At 39.8% G+C, this 15,620-nt stretch overlaps 2 protein-coding genes across 3 annotated transcripts in view; both read left to right on the forward strand.

The window, feature by feature from the left end:
* The window catches only part of AK6 (adenylate kinase 6), a 23,491-nt gene extending 8,581 nt beyond the window's left edge, over nucleotides 1-14,910 (forward strand). The window contains exons 3-5 of one of the 2 annotated variants that reach the window (XM_027768680.1): nucleotides 8,753-8,813; nucleotides 8,923-9,068; nucleotides 14,691-14,910. In XM_027768680.1, the coding sequence (XP_027624481.1) occupies nucleotides 8,753-8,813; nucleotides 8,923-9,068; nucleotides 14,691-14,883 (400 nt within the window). In that variant the 3' untranslated portion in view covers nucleotides 14,884-14,910. The remainder of the gene's footprint in view (nucleotides 1-8,752; nucleotides 8,814-8,922; nucleotides 9,069-14,690) is intronic. The other variant, XM_006169522.3, reaches the window with a different exon arrangement.
* TAF9 (TATA-box binding protein associated factor 9) lies at nucleotides 2-909 on the forward strand (the record flags this gene model as incomplete). Its single annotated transcript, XM_014584554.1, is given in 1 exon segment — nucleotides 2-909. A coding segment is annotated over 1 exon segment (663 nt), but the record flags the coding sequence as incomplete, so codon positions are not given.
* Nucleotides 14,911-15,620: the final 710 nt, after the last annotated feature.

Genomic DNA, 15,620 nt, shown 5'->3' on the forward strand with positions numbered 1-15,620 from the left:
ATACGTGACCACAATTCTAGATGATGCAAAAATTTATTCGAGTCCTGCTAAGAAAGCTACTGTTGACGCAGATGATGTGTGATTGGCAATCCAGTGTCGTGCTGACCAATCTTTTACCTCTCCTCCCCCAAGGGATTTTTTATTAGACATTGCAAGGCAAAGAAATCAAACCCCTTTGCCATTGATCAAGCCATATTCAGGTCCTAGACTGCCACCTGATAGATATTGTTTAACAGCTCCAAACTATAGGCTTAAGTCTTTACAAAAAAAGGCATCTACTTCTGCAGGAAGAATAACAGTTCCACGGTTAAGTGTTGGTTCAGTTACTAGCAGACCAAGTACTCCCACACTAGGCACACCAACCCCACAAACCATGTCTGTTTCAACTAAGGTGGGGACTCCAATGTCCCTCACAGGGCAAAGGTTTACAGTACAGATGCCTACGTCACAGTCCCCAGCTGTGAAAGCATCAATTCCTGCAACATCAGCAGTTCAGAATGTTCTGATTAACCCATCATTAATTGGGTCCAAAAACATTCTTATCACCACTAATATGGTGTCATCACAAAATAATACTAATGAATCATCAAGTGTATTGAAAAGAAAACGTGAAGATGATGATGATGACGATGAGGATGATGATGATGACTATGATCATTTGTAATCTAGTCCTCATGTATGTAATTTGTGTACTTGGTCTTAAATCCACTGTACTGAAATTAAAAATGCATGCTGAATGTTTTCAAATTGTGCTTTAGAAAATTTGAATAGTATTTAATGAGTAAATACATAGTTAATCATTCTTTTTGATTGAAATGTTGGATTTTCTTTCATAGGATTAACTAATGGTTTTTCATCAGCCTTCAAATGTAAAAAATAAAGTTATTCATTTGATTGTTGATATTTTGACAGTTATGTTTTTTGTTTTTTGTTTTTTTAATTTTCGTAGAGGGTTTGTGTACTCACTAGAGAGAGATGAAGAGAAAGGGAGAAGGAGGGGAGTGAGAAAGCACTCTATGGGAAGATGGTCATACTGGAATACCTTTTCCTTCATTTCTTCTGTGGGGATTTTGGAAATGCACACACATTGCCCTCATTTCAAGCTGCCTGGTTCATGTAGTTGGCCATGTAGGATGCAGCCACCTTTACACATGCTGGCCTATAGCAATATTTTTTAAGGGATTTTACCCCTCATTGTTACCAACAGGATTAACTAATAATTTAACAATGTTGTTAACTTTAAAACAATTTCATTACTGCTAGTGTCACATCTAATGCTTATACATGTTTAGGTCATATAATTGTTCTTTCAGACTACTGAAGTGTAAACGACACCTCTTTGGATATAACAGATGATTAGGATTTTTATTCATATTGAATTGTCTCCTTGGATTTATCATCTTCAATTGCCCAGTTTCCTTTTTATGTCCCTTTGATTATATTTAAAGACTGTTAGTGTCTCCTGGTATCTTTTTTTTTAAAAAAATGTTTAGTTTAATATTCCTATTATAGGTCAACTTTAGGCACCATTGTATTCTTCATTCAGTATCGTGTTCATGTTTAATCCAGGTCTAATGTCCAAGTTAAAGTTTCTGAAACTTAGATCTTCATTTGCTATCATACATAGCTAGTCAGTCTCCATTTTATTGCTATATTAAATCTGGTTTTATTCTTCAGTGTTGAACTTTATCTTTTTTTAAAAAATTACTATAGGGTGTGTGTTCTCACCAGAGAAAGCAAGCAGCTACCCAGGAGGATAATCATGCTGCAGTCCCTTCCCCATTCTCCTATTGGAATTTTGGGCATGCATGCACAAATGTGCCCAGAATAGTTTTTAAGCTGTCAGGTCTGGGATTTGAACTATACAGTTGGCCATATGGGATCCAACTGCCTTAACCACCATGCCACTTGACAAGACCAAACTTTCATCTTTTCTGACAATGATTTCAGTCGTATAATAATGTGTACTCTAGTTTTACTCCCACTCAACATTTCTAAACATAAATGAGGTTGCTATATGATTTTCTTTAAAGAATTGTTTTATTTAACTTTATTGATTGATTGAGAGGGAGAGGGAGGGAAAGTGAGAAAACAACCTGCCAGGTCAGGGACTTCAGCCATGTGGGAGTCCAGTGCCTTTAATCACAATGCCACCTGCTAGCCCCAGCTATATGATCTTTTAAGTAACGTTGAAAGGAGCATAACAGACCAAGGACAATCCAGTAGGAGACACTTGTCTTCCTCCTGAGTCCTCGCCCATCTGTATTCAATGTCATTTAAAAGTTTGTATAGTTTCAATCATCCTTTTTAGAGTTCATTGGTGAGATTATTTCATGAGAATGGGATCTAGGCGTTAAAGAAAAATGTTAATTTTCCTTCCTTCCTTCCTTCCTTCCTTCCTTCCTTCCTTCCTTCCTTCCTCCTCTCGTTCTTTTAATTTGACCAGAGAGGGACAGAGCAAGAGTGGGAGAGAGAAAGCAGTTGCCAGGTCCAGGACTCAAACCATGGTCAGTCATGTGGGAGTCCAGTGTCCTTAACTACCATGCCACCTGCTGGCCCCCAGTAAAAGAACTTCTGATCTGACTAGAAGTATATCATAAGGTTTCTCAAAACATTACAGAATTTTTGCCCTTCAAGAGAAATTTGGTGTTTTTAATTGTCAGGAGATGGGGGAGGGGCTGCAGCAGCTATAATTTGCTACCAACATTTAGTGGATAGAGGTCAGGGATTATGCTAAACATCCAATAGTTCACAGGACAGCCCTTTCTTGCCCCCTCATAACAATTACCAGGTTCAAAATGTCAGTAGTATTGAGGTTGAGAAACCCTGCTATATGGAAATGAGGCTTATGTGATAACCTGGTTTTAAATACTTTAAGTGGAATATATTATTGTTTATCATCATCTTACTCCATTTTTAACCAAAGCAGGAAAAATTAGATGGAGAATTAATAAAATTACTAGGGGTCCTAAATATGATGTTGTGATGAGGCTTTATTTTTTTCAATTTGCTAGAGGGCATATGCAATGGAGAGAGAGAAATGAGAAAGCACACACACACATCCCATATGCAACCATTTAGCATCCTTAATTTTCCTTTTACCAGCTTCAGTCTTCAGCCTCTATTACTCTAGACAGAGTATGTATTGACATTGATTGGATCCATTTCTAATAAGTTTAAAGCATAGCTAGACCCTTGACACTTAGAAACTTGGTAAGTCCATATCCCAGGGGTTGGTAAATTACTGCTGTTTGTGTTAGGTCTTTACACAAACCCTAGTCTTATTTGGCCCTTTACAGAAAAGATTTGCTGATCCATTATCTAACCTCTTCCAGATCCTATTTTCCTCTTATCAGCAACCATTGGAAATCTTAGTCTCTGACGCTGCTCTGTCCCTGTCATCTTTTTACCTATGATTTCACTGCAGCTATCTTGTAATTGTACCCTCCCACTAGTAACCTCATTCATTCAGAACTAGTCACTCCCTTCTGTTGATTTCTCTTTAAGAAAAAAAAAAATTATTTTCTTTATTAATAATTTTAAGTTTGCTATAGAGCATGTGTGCTCACCAGAGGTGGGGGGGGGGGATGAGAAAGCAACCACCAGGTCCTGGACTTAAACCACAGTCAGACATGTGGAAGTCCAGAACCTTAACTCCCATGTCACCTGCTGGCCCCTGCTGATTTCTCTTAAATTTATAATTAAAGCAGCCCGGTTTCTAGACATCTACTAGATGTACCTGTCTGCATAGATTTGAGTTACCTCCAGGATTTTGTTTGTTGAATTGCCAGAGGGTATGTGTGCTTAGAGTTAACAGAAAGCACCCCTCAGTGGGACATGGCCACATTCCTCTTTCCTGTAAGGATTTTGGGCACATGTGCACTCACTTCTATTGTGTTTTTCAAGCCACCTAGTGTCTATGTACTTTATTTGAGGGCCTCTCTCCAAATGTTTTCACAGCACATGCTTTTAAATCATCTTTAACTCTACTTGGCCACTTCTAATTCCTTCCTAAGTACACATTTGGTCAACACAGATCTTTAAGAGTGAGTGTGTGTGTGTGTGTGTGTGTAGTTTTAGAACAGGGTCTTGCTATGTCATGATCTTGCCTGCCTCAGCCTCCTAAGTAGCTGGGACAAAAAGTGAGCATGACCACGTCAGCTTTTTAGTGTGAGCCAGGAATGAACCCAGGTCTCCTGCCTCAGCCGACTGAATAGCAGCACCTAGCATCCACTACTATGGGTGGGCCATGGTTATCATTATATCCATAAAAGGGTGAAAGAGGAGGAATAACATTAAAACTTTTTCTCTATGTTAAAGTCCACGTGTTTTCAAAGCTCTCACTACTACTAAATCAGTTAACTTCCTGGGATTGCAGTTCTAAGGTTGATGAATTGAGTGGGGTAAATGTAAATACATTGCCAATGAGAGAACACTGGAAATAATCTTAAGTATTGGCAGCAACAACAGAATAAACACCTCACCTCTCAATATGAGTAGCTTTGAAGAATTCTTAGGATGACAGACAGTTAAAGAAAACATCATGATTGTATGGTTTGACCAGCAATGGGGAAGGTCTTTTAAGGTAAGAAATAGCCAAACTGTTAAGGAAATAGAGTTTTCAAATCTTTGAATCATTTAATTGAGTCAAGCTTTTGATCTTTGCTCTATTTACAGGATAGACAACTAGTTTTGCCTTCCAGTTGAAACTTTCTAAAGTGGCATTAATTTTTCCCTTTTTTGGGGGGGGAAGGTGGTGTATGTGTATGGAGGAGTGTTTAAGATTAGATCACTGTTTCAGTCCTTTTGCCTCAGCCTCCTGAGTAACAAGGATTAGAAGCATGCCACTGTGCTCAGCATTTTTTTTAAGGCTGAGTCTGATTCCCATGTAGCCTCAACCTACCAAGCAGCAGTATATAGTGTGCTACTATGATTGGTCCATTCCTCTATTTTTGAAATTTCTCTCCCTCTCTCTCTGGCAAGCACATGGGCTCTCTAACTAACATTTACAATAAACAATTCAAAATGTGAAGTGTTTATAGAATCACCTATAGGTATTAGAATTTGTGCCATTCGTAAGAAAATACAATATCATAAAAATAATTTTTACAATTCCAAATCCTGCTAAGTTATCTTGTATTTTTCTTCTAACCTTTGTCCCCTTGAAAACTTTGAATTCTGCTTTTTTACTTTATATTTGTATATACAAGCATTTATCATTTTGCTACCAACTCTATACTACATATGAAGAATTTTTTCTTATTTTAAAGAAGTATTTAACTTTATTTAATTTAGTTTGACCAGAGAGGGACAGAGTAAGAGAAAGAGAGGGAAAGTAAGAAAGCAAGCCACTTGGGTCCAGGACTCAAACTGTAGTCAGCCATGTGGGAGTCCAGCACCCTTAACCACCATGCCACCATCTGGCCTCCATATGAAAGAACTTTAAAAAGTTTGTGGAGGGGACAGCAGATGGCATAACAGTTACATGGCCGACTGTGGTTCAAGTCCTGGACCCAGTAGCTTCAAATTCATGCTGTGCATACGTGCCTAAGATCTCAGGAGGAGAATGGAGAAGGGCTTGTGGCATGACCATCCGCCCACCGAGTGGGGGTATTTTCTGACCTTCCCTCTCACTCTCTTACTGTCTCTCTGGTGAGTGCACACGCCCTAAGGCAAAAACTTCTTTTAAAAAATGTTTGTGGAAAAGTAGAATTAAAGTATACTTTTTTTTGGGGGGGAGAGGTTTTTGCTATAGGGTGAGTGTGCTCGCCAGAAAGAGACAGAGGGAGAGAAAGCGAGAAATCACCCCACAGGGGGGATGGTCACACCAAAAGCCTTTCTCCTCCATCCTCCTCTCAGGATCTTGGGCACACACGCACACGTGCCTGGCATGAGTAAGCCACCAGGTCCGGGACTCGAACCATGGTTGGCTACATGGGAGTTCAGCGACATAGCCATTACACTAACTGCTGGTCCCTAAAGTATACTTTATTTTGGTGCAAAAAGTTTTATTTTTTCATTTTAGATCTTCTTAAAATTTATTTTCATGGTTACTGCAGCAATCAGAACCTCTAGGATGACCAGTTGCTATTTTGTTTTAAATTTATTTGCCAGAGAACAAGTGTGCTTACCAGGGAGATGGAGAAAGCACCCCCCCACCCCCCATGGAGTGTATTCATTGCCACAGTCCCTTCTCCATTTCTCCATCCTTTCAGGATTTTGTATACTCATGTACACACACCTAGCTTGTTTTTCAAGCCACTGGGGCCAGGATTCAAACTTGGTCAACCATGTGGGATCTGGCTCCTTTAACCATTAAGCTATGGGCTGGCCCAGACTGGTATGTCTTAACTCTTGAAATAAGACTTCCTTTAAAAGTCATCCATGGGGGACCAGCAGTTGGTGTATTGGCTATGTCGCTGGACTCCCATGTAGTCAAATGCGATTCGAGTCCTGGACCTGGTGGCTTAAACTCATGCCGGGCACATGTGTGTGCATGCCCAAGATCCCGAGAGGAGAATGGAGGAGAAGAGATTTTGGCGTGGCCATCTCCCCTGGGGAGTGATTTCTCGCTTTCTGTCTGTCTGTCTGGCAAGCGCACGCACCCCATAGCGAAAACCTACCCCCCCCCAAAAAAAAAAGTTATCCATGGAGCTAGCTAATGGTGAGGTGGTTACAGCAGCTGGATCCCACATGACCGATTGTATGGTTCGAATCCTGAACCTGGCAGTTTGATAAAAACATCCTAGGCATGTGTGCCCAACACTGGAAAGAGGGAGAAATGGAAGAGAAGGAATTGTGGTTGGTCATTCCCATTCCCAATGGGTAGTAATTTCTCATTCTCTTTCTCCAGTGAGAGCATATGCCCTCTAGCAAAATTTTTTTTTGGAGAGGTTTTTTTTTGCTATAGGGTGCGTGCGCTCGCCAGCCAGACAGAGAGAGACACAGAGATAGAAAGCGAGAAACCCCCCCCCCCCAGGGGTGATGGCCATGCCACAATCCCTTCTCCATTCTCCTCTCGGGATCTTGGGCACACACGCATGTGCGCCTGGCGTGAGTGTAAGCCACCGGGTCCGGGACTCGAACCATGGTTGACTACATGGGAGTCCAGCAACATAGCCATTGCGCTAACTGCTGGTCCCCATCTAGCAAAATTTAAGGGAAAAAAAGCTAGCTATGATGGAAAATTCTTAATAGTAAATTTAAATTTACTCATTCTTGGTTTGCCTTCTGAAATAGTATTACTTAGTCCTTGTGAAAAATGGCTTTTAGGGAATGATGGAAATGTAAATGAAAAGATGCTATTCAGAAACACTTTGGGGAACCAGCAGGTGGCGTGGTGGTTAAGGTGCTGGACACTCCCACATGGCAGACCACGGTTAGAGTCCTGGACCTGGTGGCTTGCTTTCTCACTTACCCTCTCTCTCTTTCTCTCTGTGTGTGTCTCTCTGTCAAAATAAAAATAAAAATAATAATTCTTTTTTAAAAGAAAAAAACACTTGGGTCCTGACTCGCCTACCTGTGTGAAAATGTGAGGTCTGTGATTGTTTGTTTCTGGAATTAAGAAACTATTATTATTGTCATTATTTAATGAAGCAGGGAGAGACAGGTATTTATTTATCTATTGGCCTGAGGATGCATGCACTTGCCATGAGACAGAGAGGAAGGAGAAGATATCCCCAATGGAGCATAGTCACACCACAATCCCATCTCCACTTTTCTATTCTTCTGGGATTTTGTGCATGCATGAACATGTGGCTGGTGTGTTTTTCAAGCTGCTGGAATCACAGCCAGCCACATGAGATTCGAACCACAGTCAGCCATGTGAGATCTAGCTCCCTTAAACATTAGGCCATAGGGATGGTCTGAGGTTCTGTCAGTTGTACTGTTCTGTGACCTCCTCACCTAGCCTTGCAGGTCACAAGGACTACAGGTGAGCATTGCTATGCCTGGCCTTTTTAGGTTTGTCCAGTGTATGAACTGAACACCCAGCCTCAGTCACAGTGCCCTACTGATTACACTGCCCTACAGTGGTTTTTGACACTATAGCTGGACCTGTTGTTGCTTTTGGTAAGTTTCATATTGTTGGCCTAATAAATCTGTAACTTAATCTACTCTTAATGTCTGTGAGTGTGTTTTTATTTGTCCATGTCTTCCCTCTTCCGAAAAATCTGTAGTTCAACAAAAATAGTGTTATCCTGGGACAACAGATGGCGTAATGGTTACGTCACTGAACTCCCATGTAGTCAACTGCGATTCAGCTCCTGGACCCAGTGGCTTAAACTCAGCTGGGCACGTTTGTGCATATGCCCAAAATCCTGAAAGGAGAATGGAGGAGAAGGTATTGCAGCATGGCCATCCTCCCTGGGGAATGATTTCTCATTTTCTTTCTGTCTCTCTGATGAACATACATATCCTACAGCAGAAATCTCTCAAAAAATAAATAATAATAATAAAATAATGTAGTCTTGTTCTAATAGCCCCATGAATTTGAAGTTGGCTATTCATTTTTATTGACTTCAACTATTACATTTAAAGGTTTCAGATATACTAGTAATTTATCAGTACTCCTGATTTATCAATATTACTCTTCACTTTTGGTCTTCCAAGTAACATCTCTAATGTTTGTGCCTTCCGTTGTATCTAGAATAATTGGAACAGAATGATTACTTTTCTAAAGTCTAGAATTAATTGAAAATTGCTAAAGTTACTTAGAGAATACTGTTTTAATAAGCTAATGTAAATCTCTTATAGGGCAGTTGTTTGATGGCTATGATGAAGAATATGATTGTCCCATTTTAGATGAAGACAGAGTAAGTACAATTTTTTTTTCATAAACAGTGCTTTGTTGAATTTAATGGGAAAGTTGACCTGTTTTCTTAAAGAGTATTCACCTTTTTTTTTGTTTTGACCTTCTAACAGGTGGTTGATGAGTTAGAAAACCAAATGAAAGAAGGTGGAGTTATTGTTGATTACCATGGTTGTGATTTCTTCCCTGAACGCTGGTTTGATGTAGTTTTTGTGCTGAGGACTGATAACAACATATTGTACAAAAGACTTGAAACAAGGTAAGAAAAGAAAAACATTTCATTCTTAAAGCATAATACACACTTTTATTCAGATTCTTAAAGTTGGCCAGTACTACCATGATAAAGGATTCTAAATTCAAATGTGACTGTGTTATTTGGTATCTTGCTATATACCAAAGCTATGTAGTACCAACAATTCTGAAAACAGGTACATTTGTAAAACATAGGCAGTACTTTGTAACTGAGAAATCAATTTCTCCACTGGTAGTCTGATTCAGTAAGAGGTACATAGAGAAACCCTTTTTAGCCAGGCTTTTTCTTTGTTAAAAACCTACCTAAGAAAACAGCCATTCTTTCCTTACTAAATGAACATTATCCCCATTTTCTCTGTATCAGGAATGGGAAAGCTTATGAAAGCTTAACAAGGTAAACATTTCACAAATTAAAAAAACATTTTCAGGTTTTTAAAAATTATTTCTTTATGTGAATTTTATTTGGCATTTTTATTCTCTGATTTGACCAAAGAGACAGAGAGAGAGAAGGGGAAAGTCAGAAAGCAAGCTGTCAGGTTTGGGACACGAACCATGGTAAGCCATGTGGGAGTCCAGCACCTTAACCACCATGCTGCCTGTCACAATCTTTAAAATATATTTGAGTTGGGGCTGGCAGGTGGCATGTGGGTTGTGGGGGGCTGGATTCCCACATGATTGACCATGGTTCAAGCCTCAGACCTGGCAGCTTGCTTTCTCACTCTCTCTCTCTATCCCTCTCTGATCCAATTGAAAAAAAGAAAGAAAGAAAGAAAGAAAGAAAGAAAGAAAGAAAGAAAGAAAGAAAGAAAGAAAGAAAGAAAGAAAGAAAGAAAGAAAGAAAGAAAGAAAGAAAGAAAGAAAGAAAGAAAGAAAGAAAGAAAGAAAGAATTTTAAAAATTATATGTGTTTTAACTTTATGTATTTTTTATTATTATTTTCCAATTTGACCAGAGAGAAAGAGAGAGAGAGAAAGGGAAAGCAAGAAAGGATGCCACCCAGTCTGGGACTTAAACCGTGGTTGGCCATGTAGGAGTCCAGTGCCTTTAACCACCACACTACCTGCCAACCCCTAGAACTAAAACTTTCATCTTTAGGCAGGGCTACTAAAAGCTTTTGAGCAGAGAATAGAAGCCATGTGATATATACTCTTTTTTCCAACAAAGGTGATTTAAAATTATCACTGAAAAATTACTGTTTGGGGTTGGTCCTGTGACCTAGTGGTTAAGGGAGCTGGATCCCACATGGCTGACCACAGTTTGAATCTCAGCCCCAGTGGCTTGAAACCCACCAAGTGCAGGCACATGTATTCTCCATATCCTGACAGGATAGAGAAGTGGAAGAGAAGGGAATGGAGAAGTAGAGGAGAACGGATTGCAATGTGATCACACCCCCATTGGAAGGTGCTTTCTCTCCCTCTCTGTCTCTGATGAGTGTGTACACCCTCTGTAAAAAATTTTTTTAATTGCTTTTTAGGTAAATAACCAAAGAGTGACTTGGTGAGAAAACAAGAGAACTACTGGGTCACCAGGAAAGTCATGACACATTTTTGCATAGAAAAACAGAAAAATATGTCATGACTTCTCTGATAGCCTAATAGTGTTTTTGGTTTTTAATCACTGAAAAGTTTAATTAATTTCTTTTTCATAAAGCAAGGACTTTATTGAGGTATAATTCCATACTATATAATGAACCTACTCAAAGTTTATAAATCAGTTGTTTTGACCAATTTGAGAAAAGTTTCATCACCACAAAAGAAATACCTAAACCTATTAATGATCCCTTCCAGTTCCCAAACCCTAGGCAAATGATAATCTACTTTCTGTCTCTGAATTTTCCTATAGTAGCCATTTCATATAAATAAAACCATACAAGATGGGATTTTTTTGTGTGTAGCTTTCCACTTAGCTAATGTTTTCAGCATTCATCAATTTAATAGCACATACCAGCACTTCATTTGCTTTTTTTAATTGCCAAATAATATTCTTTTTTTAAAAAAGAGAATGATTTTGGGAACCAGCAGTTAGCGTAATGGCTATGTCGCTGGACTCCCACGTAGTCGACCGCGGTTCGTGTCCCGGACCTGGTGGCTTAAAACTCATGCCGGGCACATGTGCGTGCGTGCCCAAGATCGCGAGAGGAGAATGGAGGAGAAGGGATTGCGGCGTGACCATCCCCCCTGGGGGGTGATTTCTCGCTTTCTGTCTTTGTGTCTCTCTGTCTGGCGAGCGCACGTACCCTATAGCGAAAAACCTTTCCGAAAAAGAAAAAAAAAAGATTATGATTTTATTCTATTCATTATTATAATTGTTTTACTTTGACCAGAGAAAGACAGAGAGAGGGAAGGTGAGAAAGCAAGCCATCAGGTCTGGGACTCAAACCATGGTTGGACATATGGGAGTCCAGTGCCTTAACCACCATGCCACCTGCTGGCCTTGTCAAATATTATTCTATTCTATTTATGTTGTGATGAACATTTGAGTTGTTTTCATTTTCTGGCTATTATGAATATTGCTGCCATGAACTTTTTTAAAAAAATTATTTCTTTAATTTTAATTTTTAAAATTAATTTTGTTTGTTTATTTGTTTATTTATTTTAATTTGACCAGAGAGAGAGAGAGAAAGCAAGCCACCAGGTCTGAGACTTGAACCATGGTCAGCCATGTGGGAGTCCAACATGCTAACCTCCATGCCATCTGCTGGTCCCACAAATATTTTTTTAAAAAGATTTATTCATGTTTAATTTTATTTATTATTATTCTTCAGTTTTGACCAGAGAGGAACAGACAGAGAAAGCGAGAGTGAGAAAGCAAGCCACCAGGTCTGGAACTTGAACCATAGTTGCCCATGTGGGAGGCTAGCACCTTTACCACCATGCCACCTGCTGACCCCCATGAACTTTTTTGAAGTTTTTTTTTTTTTATTATTATTATTTCATGAGCAAGAAAAGACAGATAGACAGGCATCCTGAACAGGGTTTTCTCATGACATGGTAAACCCCCAGCTTCAGCCAGACCCAGATCATGAGCTTTTGTGCACCTGGCATGTGCACTGAGATCTCTAGATGTGAACCTGGGACCCTGCTATATGGATTAGCCTCATAGAGCATTGCATTACGGCTGCACCACTGTCTGGCCCTGCTATGGACATTTGCACAAATGTTTTTATGTGGATATTTATGTGTTCATTTTGAATTATTGGGTAATTTCAAACTCTGTGTTTCATTATTTGAGGAATTGCCAGATTAATTTTCAAAGTAGCTATAGTGTTTCATATCAACACTACCTAATTATGAGGATCCCAGTTTCTCTACTTCTTTATCAACACCTATTTTTATAGTTTTTAGCTTACAGTTATATTAATGGCTATAAAGAAGTATCTCATATTGGTTTTTTTTTTTTTTTTTTTTTTTGGAGAGGTTTTCGCTATAGGGCATGTGCACTTGCTAGACAGACAGAGACATAGAGACAGAAAGCGAGAAATCACCCCCCAGGGGGGATGGTCATGCCGCAATCCCTTCTCCTCCATTCTCCTCTCGGGATCTTGGGCATGCACGCACATGCGCCCGGCGTGACTTTTAAGCCACCGGGTCCAGGACACGAACCACGGTCGACTACGTGGGAGTCCAGCGACATAGTCATTATGCTAACTGCTGGTTCCCTCATATTGGTTTTGATTTGCATCTCCTCGAGAACTAATAGTGTTGAGCATCTTTTCATGTGCTTAATGGCCATTTGTGTATCTTTGGAGAAATATCTATTCAAATCGTTTGCCCAGTTTTTATTTGGATTAAATATCTTTTTATGATGTTAAAAAATTCTTTATATGTTTTAGACTCAAATCTCTTATCAGATTTAAGATTCACAAATATTTTCTCCCATTCTCTGGGCTGTCTTTTTATAAATTTAGACATCTTTTAAGTAGTTCAGTTAAATTTTTATTCTTAGACTGTTTAACTAATTTGACTTGGAATTTTAAACTCTCAGGTGAGCACAGTAAAACATGCCTAAAATCACAGCTACTTGTATAGCTAAGGGAAGAGGATCACGGGTTTAAGGCCAGCCTGGACAGTACAGCAAAATATTCTCTTTAGAAAACAAACAAACAAAACAAACAGGGCCAGCTCTCTGACCTGATGGTTAAAGCAGCCAGATCCCACTTGGCCAACTACATAGTTCAAATCCTGTCCCCAGTGCCTTAAAAACTACACTAGGTGCGTGTATATGCATGTCCAAAATTCCAGCAGGATAGAGAAATGGAGAAGGGATTACAGTGTGCTGTGCCTCATTGAGGGGGTACGTTCTCCCTTCCCTTCTCTTCTCTCTTTCTCTCTCTGGTGGGTACACAGACCCTCTGGCACAGTAAATAATAATTTAAAAAACAAAAAAGTGAGGACCAGTAGATGGTGTAATGGTTACGTTGCTGGACTCCCACGTAGTCGACTGCAGTTCAAGTCTTGGACCCTGCAGCTTAAACTCACGCCAGGTCTATGTGTGTGCGTGCCCAAGATCCCAAGAGGAGAATGTAGGAGAAAGAATTGCGGCATAGCCATCCCCCTGGGGGATGATTTCTTGCTTTCTGTCTCTCTAACTCTGTCTATCTCTCTGGCAAGCACACACACCCTATAGCAAAAATCTCTCTTTAAAAAAAGAACTTTTAACCGTTTATTTAGATGACCAATTTACTTGTATGCCTAAAGATTAAATAAATTTTCTTCCTATCATGTCTTTGGAATTGGTAAAGTCAGATACATCCATCACTTTGATCAAATATCCAATTAGCATATAGTATTCCTTATATGCATTTAATATTTAATAATTATACATGCCACTTATTTGTTTTATACGCCTATATCTTTTTTTAAATGATTTTTTTTTTTAATTTTTAGAGGTTTTTGCCTTAGAGCGTGTGTGTGTGCTCACCATGAAAAGAGAGAGAGAGAGACAGTGAGAGGGAAAGCGAGAGACAATCTGCCTGGGAGGGTGGCCATGTCGCAGTCCCTTCTCCATTCTTGTCCTGGGTCTTTGGGTATACACACACTTGGCATGAATTTGAAGCCGCCAGGTCCAGGAGTCAAACTGCGGTTGTCCACCTAGTAGTCCAGCAATATAACCGCTATGCCCATCTGCTGGTCCCTATGTGCCTGTACCTTGACTCTTGAAATCTTGGATCATTGCTATATACCTCCTGTTTATCTCATAGCTGAGCCTGGTTTGAAGTAGATAGGTACTCTTATGTTTGCTAATTCACTGGTAATGAATTGGTGAGATGTGGGGATTTGGACAAACATGCTGGTTTCATGATCTTTAGTGTAACCTTCATGTCAAAGAAGTTTGTTGTATTTACAGGTGCCAGTCTGTTTCCTCTGGAAAAAGAGACCTTGAGAAGTATTTCTGTGTAACTTTTTAAAATGTATTCAAAAGTGTCCAATTTTTGGTATGTTCCAAAAACTCCAATTAATATCATTCAGTTTTGTCCAGATAGGGTCTCACTATGTTGCTCATACTGGCCTTGAATACATGATCTTAGCTTCTAAGGTAACAGGGACTACAGATGTTGCTGAGACTATATGCACACACCACCACATCTAGCTGTGTCTTTTTTGTTTGTTTAACCTCTCTTTTCTTTCTAGGGGTTATAATGAAAAGAAACTAAAAGAAAATATTCAGTGTGAGATCTTTCAAGTGCTTTATGAAGAAGCCACATCATCCTACAAGGAAGAAATTGTGCATCAGCTGCCCAGCAATAAACCAGAAGAGCTAGAGGATAATATAAACCAGATCTTGATATGGATTGAGCAGTGGATCAAAGATCATAATTCTTAACTTATAAAAGTGGCCACTTTACAATCACTCTTGTTTTTGTTTTTGTTTTTAAGAGAGATTTTTGCCATAGGGTACATGCACTTGTCAGAGAAAGACAGAAAACGAGAAATCAACACCCCCGGCAGAATGGCCGTGACACAATCCCTTCACCATTTTCCTCTCAGGATTTTGGGCATGCACATAAACACGTCCAGCATGAGTTTTAAGCCACCAGATCCAGGATTTGAACCAAGGTCTCCTATGTGGAAGCCCAGTGATGTAACCATTACGCTATTTGCTGGTCCCATCACTCTTGTTGATTTATCTGTCCACAACATAAAAATTGTCCAAGTATTGGGGACCAGCAGGTGGCATGGTAGTTAAGGCACTGGACACTCCCATATGGCCAGCCACAGTTCGTGTCCTAGATCTGGTGGCTTGCTTTCTCACTTTGTGTGTGTGTGTGTGCATGCGTTCGTGCATGCATGCGTGCGTGCGTGCGTGAGTCTGTCTCTCTCTGGTCAAATCAAAATGAATGAATAAATAAAGTGGGGTTTTTTTTTGTTGTTGTTGTTTTTTTGAGAGGTTTTTGCTATAGGGGTCCATGCACTCGCCAGAAAGAGAGAAACAGAGAGACAGCCAAAAATCACCTCCCAGGGGGATGGCCACGCCACAATCCCTTCTCCATTCTCCTCTCGGGATCTTGGGCACGCACGCACATGCACTTGGCATGAGTTTAAGCCACTGGGTCCAGGACT

This window comes from Tupaia chinensis, unplaced genomic scaffold (assembly GCF_000334495.1).
Source record: "Tupaia chinensis unplaced genomic scaffold, TupChi_1.0 Scaffold147123_1, whole genome shotgun sequence".
Lineage (NCBI taxonomy): Eukaryota > Metazoa > Chordata > Mammalia > Scandentia > Tupaiidae > Tupaia > Tupaia belangeri.